At 37.0% G+C, this 10916-nt stretch overlaps 2 protein-coding genes across 3 annotated transcripts in view; one reads left to right on the forward strand and one right to left on the reverse strand.

The window, feature by feature from the left end:
• Window positions 1-1377: 1377 nt before the first annotated feature.
• On the forward strand, window positions 1378-7813 carry LOC122261815 (DNA-directed RNA polymerase II subunit RPB4). The gene is made up of 4 exons (XM_043029604.2): window positions 1378-1538; window positions 3597-3700; window positions 3980-4152; window positions 6771-7813. The coding sequence occupies exons 1-4, from the start codon at window positions 1472-1474 to the stop codon at window positions 6847-6849; spliced, it is 423 nt and encodes a 140-aa protein (XP_042885538.1). The 5' UTR covers window positions 1378-1471; the 3' UTR covers window positions 6850-7813.
• The window catches only part of LOC122261814 (cystinosin homolog), a 21202-nt gene continuing 17895 nt past the window's right edge, over window positions 7610-10916 (reverse strand). For both annotated transcript variants that reach the window (XM_086530365.1, XM_086530364.1), the window contains exons 7-10: window positions 9087-9263; window positions 8846-8963; window positions 8446-8548; window positions 7610-8292 (exon numbers count right to left, since the gene is read on the reverse strand). In XM_086530365.1, the coding sequence (XP_086386491.1) occupies window positions 8175-8292; window positions 8446-8548; window positions 8846-8963; window positions 9087-9263 (516 nt within the window). In that variant the 3' untranslated portion in view covers window positions 7610-8174. The remainder of the gene's footprint in view (window positions 8293-8445; window positions 8549-8845; window positions 8964-9086; window positions 9264-10916) is intronic.

The following is a 10916-nucleotide window of genomic DNA, read 5'->3' on the forward strand; positions in this document are numbered from 1 at the left end:
ACAATGTGATTTTTTTTGCCAACCCGTAAGGAGTGGCTGAATTTCATTTTTTTATTGCTTCTATGGCCTGAGAGGGAGAAGGAAAGGGAAAAATTCCACTTCACTACTGTCATGGTCTGTATAAGAAAATAAATGAAAAAGAGAGATAAAGGAAGAAAGAAAGATAAAAGAAAGAGAGAGATAGAGAAAGAAAAAGAAGGAAAGAAAGATAGAGTGAAAAAAAAATCAATCTCTCCACTTCTGTTATGGTCTGAGAGAGAATGAATAAGGGAAAGAGAGAGGAAGAAAGAAAGAAAGAAAGAGAGAGATAGATTTATTACAGTGTATATATGCGTGTATATATATAAGACAATAGGATGCAAGACTCTATATGAGAAGGGAAACTGATAAAAATAGATAACCTGATGCAGTTGAAACAGTTCAAATTATTTTAAAGATAAGAGATAGCAAGAACGATATAGGTGATAATACTAATAACAATCGTGTGATGTAAGTAATAAGGATAATTATGACAATGATGATGATAACGATGGTTTTGTTAGGAGTGATTAAATCAAATGAATTATAGGATCAGTGGTAATGTATCATGACATTATTAACTGTAACAACAGTGACAGAGTAACGATAGTTGCAAAGATGATAGTAACAATGAAAAGGATAATATTAATGGTTGAAAATAGTAACTGAAATGATGATAAGGATAATAGCACTAATGTGATTAAACTTATGAAAATAATGATGATGGTATTTATGACAATGATAACAATACTATCATCATAATGATAATGACAATAATAATGGTAATAATTATGATAATGATAATCATTATCATGATATACTATTGGTAATAACTATCATTATCATTATCACTATTACTACTACTTGCTACTACCACTACTATTACTACTACTACTATTATCACTACTATAACTACTATTGTAGCTAAGTAAACGACGGTATTGAATAGTAATAATGATTTGATAACAATAACGACGACAACCAACTACAATATAATATGATAATGGTAATTACTGTCAGAAACTGGGAGTAAATTAGTTTAAATAAAGGAGGTCCTTTTATATGACAATAATCATATATATAAACAGAACCTAATTCATACAGTTTCACATTAATATATAAATACTCATGCAGATTTCTATCAATAGCAAATGATAATGATAATAATAATAATAATAATAATAATAATAATAATAATAATAATAATAATAATAATAATAATAATAATAATAATAATAATAATAATAAGAATAAGAATAAGAATAAGAATAATAATAATAATAATAATAATAATAATAATAATAATAATAATGATAAAAATAAAATATAGATATATAGTTCTTATTTAGGTTCGTAATCCTCACAACAACAACAACATCCCCCCCCCCTAAAGGCCGATCAGCCAGGATTTTTAATTCCTTCTGACGGAAGAAAATACAAAGACTTCGAGATCATGAGTGAACCACAGAACACCAACGAGTCTACAGAGGAAGATGCCACAGAATTGCAGTTTCCGAAAGGTTTGTGGAAATAGGAAGAGCGAGAGAGAGAGAGAGAAGAGAAGAAGACAGACTTGAAAGTAAACAAATGCGTAGGATTTGTTTTGAGAAAGTATTGTTGTATACTTGCTAAATGCTGAGATAAGATTGGGATAAACTAGTATCTTGGTATTAAAGAAGACTAGTATCTGTTTAGAGTGATTTACACAAAGTAAAGGTAAGTTCACTTAGTATGAGAGTCCTCAGGTGATGCCCTTGACTCCTGTGCTTCGTGCTCCAGCAAAGGCCAACAGATGTCAGCCACACTTATTCAGTACTTTAGGAGAAAGCCATAATCAGTGAAGCCTCTAAAGCTAATTGTATAACTGTAATGGTGTATAATTGCATTAATTTTGTGTAAAAAAAAAGCGAAGTTGTAGTTAAAAAGAATTGATATTCAGTTGGCATGAAGGAAATTTTGGCGGAAATTCTGCATGCTTTGTTTCCATGGCATTTGTGGTCAATAAAATCTTAAAAAAAAAAAAAAAAAAAAAAAAAAACGGACCTAACCTTACATAGTTCTGAGATTAGCTCTAGCAGAAGGGGGGCTGTGTTCTCCTTGGAAACCCCCTTTGAGGTTTCAACATTAAGCAGAAATTAAGGGCATCTTATATGATTTATGCCCACCTCCCCCTCTTGAAAAAAAAATATCCCAAGCTTGTTGGATGGAGATGATGGGTGTGCCTGCATTGCAACTAGTAGTTTGCAATAGTAAAAATCTTTGAATTCATTCTAATCAGAATGCTTAAGAAAACAGATATAGAATCTTATCTCTTGATAGTCATAACAGCAAACCTAAAATTTTTCCTATTATTTTTGGCTAAGTTAGATTAGGTTAGATACGAGAGAGCGACTTGTAGTAGAGGCCGACCTGGTCATATAGGAAGGCCAACTAGTTTGTAGACTAAGTTAGCGGTGCCCTGACCATACTCAATAGTGATAAATGCAAAGGAAATTGATTTTTGTTTTTCGTCAATTGTATAATTGTGGCTAATGCTATGATAATTTTTGAGGATGGTGAAGGATAGCATGCAAAAACAGATAGCAAAATTATGTCTAACATTGTGAATATTGGAATCATGTGGAGAAATTAACAAAGAAAACATTTAGTATAACAACAAAGAAAATGATGTAGAAATATTAGCAGAATATTAGGACATTTTTTTCAAATGGGTATTAAATTTGGTATCCAGTAAGTTGTAGTAAAACATTAATCTTTAAGAAATAAAATCAAGGTAATTGCATTTATCCAAAGATGATAAAACTGTTTTATATAGAATGTGGTGCAGTCAATGATTTAACCAATTGGAGCCAGTTGACGTGATGACACGTATTGCGGTTTATGCGTCAGACGCCCGGGATGAGCTATGAGGGCAAGCCGCACGCTCGGGTTGAGCGAGCGGGCAGCCCAGGTTCGCGGCTTGTACGTCCGAGAATCTCGAGGTGTTAGGCTTAGACATTTCGAGAACCCCGGTATTGTGACCGTGCAAAACCGGAACGGCCCCGGCGTGAATGGGTTAAGAAAGTGTATAATCATCCTTACAATTACACAAACAAGTATTTGATAGAGAGGATAAGTTAAAGCAGTGTTTTTACAAAACCCTCCTCTGCACTATAGTTACTGTCTTGTCATTATTTTATCATAGTGAATTATGTATTTAAGATGTGGCTATCTATATTTGCATTAACAGAATTGTTGATTTTTGTGCATCCTTTTCTTCCAGGAAAATTTAGCAAACAACAAAGTTTAAGATAGAAGATATTATATCCACCTTACTCGATTAACAGTTCTATTTGCCTATTATGCTAAATGCTTTATTTGTCAGCCATTCTGCATTTCCTTTTTTTAAAATCCCTGGTTGATTTCCTTCTCTTGTCAGTGATCCATTGTAGTCTTTCACACATGTATTAATCCTCTCATCGTAAAGCAGCTTCGTACATTCATTGCATCCTCACCAAATAATTGAAGTTCATTCAGGTTTCCTATCCAACTAAGGAGAAGGGTAACTAATCTCCATCATACATTTTTCACGTCAACAGAGTTTGAGAAGGCGGAGACCCTCCTGATCTCCGAGGTGCACATGCTTTTAGAGCATCGCAAACAGACGAATGAAAATGCAGAGGAAGAACAAGAACTTAATGAGGTAAATATACTCTGTAAGAAAGATGATAATGTTATTACTACAGAGAATGTTAGTATTACAGATCAGGATTTTGAGTATGTGTTTGGGGAATGTCACAAGTGTTGTCTTACCATTATGTATATAAAGAGTGATGGACAGAATAGAGAGAGAGAGAATAAACCTTGGTGATTGGATTTTATAGCACTTTCTATAACAGAAATATGTCAATATAATAATCACTATTTCAGGTTGAAAGAAAATTTGATTTTGGGTAAATAATTTCAACTTTTCTGTCTGCAGAGATTCATGAAGACCTTGAACTACTGTGAACGGTTCTCCAAGTTCAAGAACAGGGCCACAATCAAGGCCATCCGTGAACTTCTGAACCAGAAGAAGCTGCACAAATTTGAACTGGCGGCGCTGGCTAACCTCTGTCCTGAGACGCCAGAGGAAGCCAAGGCTCTTATTCCCAGGTATTTTATTGTTTTCCTTAAAAGCTGTCTTCGTGTTTGTGTACATGTGCAGGTGTATGTTTGGATTGAAATGAGTTTGTCTGGCTAGTTGGCTGGCTATCTGTGTGTGGCATGTCTGGTTGTCTCTCAACCTCTAGTTCGACCTACTTGTCAGATCTTGATTCCCAATGACGTTTGATCACTTTTTATGAATGAAATGTGTCAGGTAATTACATTTTGTATATTTCTTTTTGACTCTCAATTAATGATATATGATTTTCATGATAAGATAACTTTTAGATAAGATGAATTGATTATAAGTTTGATGTATGAAGTGATAGTGAAGGTAAATGACATAAATAATGATGTATATCACACAATTATCACACACAGTCAAAACATTTTTAACCATTCCATGACAGGCATGTGTCACAGGGTGGGCTCACTTTCCTACTGTGTTTTTCCTTTTGTCAAAAGCTTTATATTCTTTCACCTGATTGCTGATTAGTATCACAGTGCTATTATACCATATATAGAATCAAATACCATACCATAAATAATAGAAAACATACAGACACCTTCAGATGCCCACCCCAGCCTCAACGTGATAAGATGTGGCCCATTCTGGAAGGATCAGATAAAGTAGGATTTTAGTGAAAGGGTCAAAGACAGGAAAGGTAACAGATTCATATTTATTTACCGTAATGTGGTTTATTTACGAATGTTGATAAGTATTTTTGATCAATAGAGGTTGATATAAATGTGGGAAACTAGAGTAGACATAATGGCACATGCATGGGAAATTTGTAGTGATGTTACAACGCTTATAGTGCCCCTCTTTTAATATCACTTGAAAATTTGTTGGAATATATGATACAGCCACATTAAAGATTGAACCCATTGTGGACGGGGGATAGATTTACATGCCCAGTCCCCAGGATGGGTTTTATTTCAGAGCGAGGCAGCTTCACACAACATACATTGACTTTTCCCACTCTCTTTTAGTCACTCATTGTAAAGCTAGAGCCATTTTTGGGTTTTAATTTTTGTGTTTTGCTGTATTTAGAGGCTCTATCAATGCTGCAGTTGACTAAAATTGTAGTTTAGGGTCCATATCAATTCATTATTTTCTTTGTACTCAGTGTGATAGAAGTATTGCTGTTGTATGGGAGGACATAAAAACAACTTGATTTTTTTTTTTCATTTATGTACTGTCATGAACAAATACGAAACATATAACCATCCACAATGAAGATTGCATGAAGAGGTTGGGAAGAGGAAGAAATCCTGTGCTTATGACTGTGAGTGCCACAATAAAAGATATCCCTATTGACACGGGCATATTGTAGACACTGGGCATAGTTTGAGTCACCTTCCTCTTTCCGTTCTGCCAGCACATCCTTCATTGGTGGTACTTCAGAGCAAGGGGTCCGTAAAATGTTGTGTGCTATTGTTCTATAAAGATATTGCTTGCTAGAGACAATAGATGGGTGCCATTCAAGGCTTTCTCTCCTGCTGGCGCTAGAAGAGAATGTACCATCTAGGTTTTGGATGCTAGGTGAAGCCAATATTGCTTAATATCATGGCAATTATTGTAATTATGACTGCCATTGTCACCATCACTCACTCATTACTCAATAATATAACACAGTGATCCAAAATCCCCATTTACGTCATGACACCTGTCATCAGGCCAGAGCCCCTGCTTCATGTATGCCATGACACCAGTATACAGTGGGTTAATTGCCCATTCTTTCCATGTAGAGGAAAGGCTGAGGCCTCCTTAAAACTGCTGTACATATATAAATACACTCATCTTCCCCTACTATCAAAATTAGATAGTAGATGAATAATAGATAAATAAAATATTGATATAAATATTGATATAAACTTGCATATCATACAGAGTGTAAACAGCTTGTATTAATTTCATGTATTTACTGTAGCAAATGAAACTAGATAATCATACATTTCATAGCATATCATTCAAGGAGAATAGATTTCCATCATGTTGCCTGATCTTCTGTTTAATATTGACTCCCTAATTTATTTCTGTGACAGCATCACAAATAATGATATTGATATATCACTTGAAATAATGCAAAGGTAAATGAGGCTAAATGCATGAGAACTTGAATGCATGACCATATAGGATGATTGCCCATCTGTGTATGTTGGTACTTATATTTCTCACACACATACACACACACACACACACACACACACACACACACACACACACACACACACACACACACACACACACACACACACACACACACACACACACACACACACACACACACACACACACACACACACACACACTCTCACTCACTCACTCACTCACTCACTCACTCACTCACTCACTCACTCACTCACTCACTCACTCACTCACTCACTCACACACACACACACACACACACACACACACACACACACACACACACACACACACACACACACACACACACACACACACATATTTATATATGTATGTATTTATTTTATTTATATATTTTGTGTGTGTATATGCTTGTGCATGCAAGAGAGAGAACTTGACATATATTGCAAGGACTTGGGTGTGTATACAGTTGGAATGTATTTGAATTATGATACACTTTTCAATTAATTTTCAGCCTGGAAGGACGCTTCGAGGACGAGGAGCTGCGTGTGCTGCTGGAGGACATGGCAACACAGAGAAGCTTCCAGTATTAGAAATCTTGTGCGGAGCAACTTCACCTAACTGCGACAGCTGACACGACGTTGCATTCATCCTGGCAAGGGTGGTTGACACGATATTATGTTTCGAGGTTCGATAGGCGCGTTGAAGTGTCTGGGTAGGGGAAATAAGTTACTAGAACATATGGATGTAGGGGTGTGGGTATTCAAGCACTATCGGGCATCCATCACCTCTCGCCAGCCATCCTCGCTCTGTGTGTCTGGGATTTGTGTTAGCGCGTCTCTTGTCTGTACTGAATAAATGTTTGTGTGGAGCAAAAGCATGACCTTGTACCTCTTCTTGTTAGTCATGGTTATTTTGTTACAACTTGAAGAAATATGTGTTTATTTACTATTACTGATTATTTTTGGTTTCTTGAGATTTGAGTCTGCCCAAAATAGCCCTGGCTGTCAGGGTTTTATTTCTTGGTCTAATGTGGAGGAGTTTTTCAGTAAACATTAGATTGAACAGGATTGCAATTTTTTACTTCAATCAATCTAATTTGACAGATATTTTGCACAAATTTTGGTGTTTTTAGTCATTCGTTATTTAGGAAATGTGTCATGCATCCCGAACTTTCATTTTATTATTTCCACCATAAAGTTTCAAAGATTGAAACTAGTATGGTAAAATTATGAGATAATGGAAAGCATTATGTAAGGAAATTACAGTAAAGACTGTAATATCCATAGATATTTTTTATACACTATTTTTAAGACTAGGGTAATATCAGTTTTCACTGAAGGAAATATTAGGTTGCAAGGAGGCATTTATTAAGAAAAAAATATCACTAGGCTCTAGCACAACTAAGCAACCATTAACATTTGTCTCATTCAAATGTACATTTCACATACAACATTCTTAATATTTACCACTACTAACATAAACTAATACTTCATTGTAAATAGATTCAGTGAACATGGTTTATGATAAAGCAAAATAAATAGTCATAGAACAAAATATGGTTGTTTCAACATATAAAACCTTTATTAGATATACATATTTTCTCTATGAAAAGTTAAAATGCATTAAAAGTCTTCTTTGGAAATCTATGATGTACAGATATTATTGCTCTGTGAAATTAGTCATCATTTATATTGTTCTCTGGTTTAAATTATATTTCTTCACAGAATTATGTACATAGAGTTAATTTAAGGAAAATTAGTGTATTAATTTTTCATGTCCAGTGTTTTTATCACAGTATGAATATGACCAATTCATCAAATTGAAGAAAAGGTAAATGCAGAAAGAAAAAAACAAGTAAAAAGGAGAAGTATGGATGAGGAATTACATGAATTTAACAAACAATATACACCATATACTACATATGTGTCGAAGAGTCTGGCATGTTCTGGACCGGAGCTTCCTTTTCATTCTTGAGTTGGCCGTTCTTCTCCAGGTATTCGGAGTCCAATGACGATTTTCTCTTCTCCGGATTTCTGAGATGCATTAATTAGCCATCATTAATTGAATCCGCCCTATTTAAGTCCAATCCTCAAAAATAATTTAAGGCTTTATGACAAGAAAGATGGTTTATGTTGTTACGTGTGAAGCATTGATACCACATTGATAACGCGAGAGATATCACTTACTTGTATAGACAGTAGTGCTGAATAAAGAAGAAAATGTTGAAGAAGATGGAGAGTAAACCAAGACCCAACTTGGCAGGGTCGGTTAGAATGGACAACCAGTCATCTGAGATAATTACAGCTTTTGTTAGTAATGGAAGGAAGCTATTTTTCAGTATTATGGTTTATTGATTCCCAGATCATTTATTGCTAACAGTGCATATTGCTACTCGCTTTGTTGTGCATTTTGATTTTGGACAATTTATTACAAAATGCAGAGAGAATTTAACATAAAGACCTTAGTAAGATTAATAAAAATGCTACAATCAAGCCAGATATACATGGACCAAGGGAATATTGACCAGAAGAAAATAAGGAAATTGTGAAAAGCGAAGATAACAAACGAGTGGAAGGAAAAACCTACCATAATTGCCAGCAAGGAGGAACATCTGGACAAGGGATAACGAGCCTCCAGTAAAGTCCAGAATGACTTGGTAGATACTCCACCCGGCTGTACTCTTTCGCTGATAGTTTTCCCAGAGCTGTTAATAGCAAAAATAATGAGAAACAGTAATTATCACACGGTAATTAATCTGCAAGTACTAAAGACTATTTATTTCTCATTAAATCAGGAAAATAAGCTGACTTCAACCCCTGAAACTAACCTGAGGAGTGTACTTAATGGCAGTGATGATAAGTTTGATGTATGAAAGCCAATAGAGGAGATCAAGCCACAACAGGCTGTCCACCAAAGGCACCACCACACAACCGATCAAGGCAGAAAGGATCAGCACAGCGGAGATGATGCGACAGGTAGTGGACACACGCTGCTGAGGCTCTCGCTGTGGAAAGGCTGTCTTTTTGTTATAGCTAGAGAGTACGGTGGTGGGTGTCTCCTCCACCCTGCTTTCCACCCACCGCGCTCATCCTTCCTCCAAATTTCTCTCTTCCTACATATCTTACGACCGCATATGTGGCTTATCCTTCATAATCCTATATGTCAGTCCCGGTCGGGTTCAAAACCGGGGGTGTGGAAAAAAAGCGTAAAAAATATCTTACAATCTGTGATTATTGTTTTATCGTAAAAATTATCATCTGATGTATCATTTTCATCACCATGCGGTTGCTGGGGGGTCTCGGGCACGGACTGTGCTCAAAGAGACTAGAGAGTTCAAGCGGTGACAAAGAGGATTTTTTTTTTTCGTCGCAATGCAGAGAGACAGTAGAGATTGCGAGCGATAGCGCGAATTTTGTCGTAGAGGGAGGTAGAGGAGGAAGGAACGGGATGGCGGGCGAGTGAGTGCATAAGGAAGTGTTTAGAAAGCTTGGCGAACGAGACCGAGTAAAGGAGTATTTGTGTCTTTGGTTCACCATATTAAGGCACCACTGTATGGTGTACACAGGTGTATGTGTATATGGTTTTGTATGTGTATTTGTAAATCACCTGCACTACAAGGCAGAAAGTACAGGCACAATTAGCTTTGCGACTAACGACATGCTATCTTGCTATAAAAGAAACGATCTCAACACAAGAAGTCGCCGAGATCAGAGCAAGACGAAGCACGTCTGCGAAAGGATCGCCGCGAACTAACGCGCTAAGCACGCTCGCGCCCGCGCGCTCTAACTCGATCGAGTCGAGCGAGACGCGAGATCTCGCTAACGAGCGAGCGCGCGCGCTGTCTACTTCTAAACAACCATCTGGAAAAGGAAAACATCGGCAAATGTAATACAGATGTTTGTTAGTGTGTGTTTAATCGAGCTCGCGAGCCGCTATATAGCTTGCGCTCGCTCTCGAGTAGATCACGTGGTTTCTAACAATCATTTTTTATACCGAAAACTGCACATACTTAGGAGCCCAAGCTTGGATTCTCTCTTTAGTTCTTGCGAGCGCTCCAGATGATTTTTTCTTCCAGCTTTATCTCAGCAGCACTGGCCCTCGGTATCAAGCTCGCGCAGAAGGAAAGCGAAAAAAAAAAATAAAAAAAAAAAAAAGGAAAAAGGACGAAGAAAAGGAATAAACTCCAGATAAGCAAAGACGCGATCACATACAAACCCCTAACACAAACATCCTCTCTCTCCTCTCTCTCTCTCTCGCCTCTCGACAACAAAACGTCAACAGACCACAATGGACACAAACAGAAACACATATCAAGGTCTCTCTCATCTCTCCGTCTCTCTCTCGTCTCTCATCTCTCTCTCTCTCTCTCTCTCGTCTCTCTCTCTCTCCCTCTCCCTCTCCTCATCCTACTCTCTACACTCGTGCTCTCCACTCTCTCTCCTCGATCCTACACTCAATCTCTCTCCGACTGCAATCAATCATCTTACTCTCATCCCTCATCTCATCTCTCAAACCTCATCTCACCCTCATCCCTCTCACTACCCTACAACCTCTCCCTCTCACATCCTCACATTACTCCCCTCTCCCTCTCCCTCTCACTCCCTTTCCCGCTATCACTCTCTCTCTCTCTCTCCCTCCCTGCCTCTCCTCTCCCTCT

The sequence above is a fragment of the Penaeus japonicus genome, unplaced genomic scaffold (genome assembly GCF_977035675.1).
Source record: "Penaeus japonicus unplaced genomic scaffold, GWHDUDI00000001_assembly GWHDUDI00000033, whole genome shotgun sequence".
Classification (NCBI taxonomy): domain Eukaryota; kingdom Metazoa; phylum Arthropoda; class Malacostraca; order Decapoda; family Penaeidae; genus Penaeus; species Penaeus japonicus.

Coding starts and splice junctions, on each gene's coding strand:
- LOC122261815 (XM_043029604.2), top strand. CDS start 1,472: ATGAGTGAACCACAGAACACCAACGAGTCTACAGAGGAAGATGCCACA. Junction 3,701..3,979: donor AAGAACAAGAACTTAATGAG/GTAAATATACTC, acceptor TTCTGTCTGCAG/AGATTCATGAAGACCTTGAA. Junction 4,153..6,770: donor GCCAAGGCTCTTATTCCCAG/GTATTTTATTGT, acceptor ATTAATTTTCAG/CCTGGAAGGACGCTTCGAGG.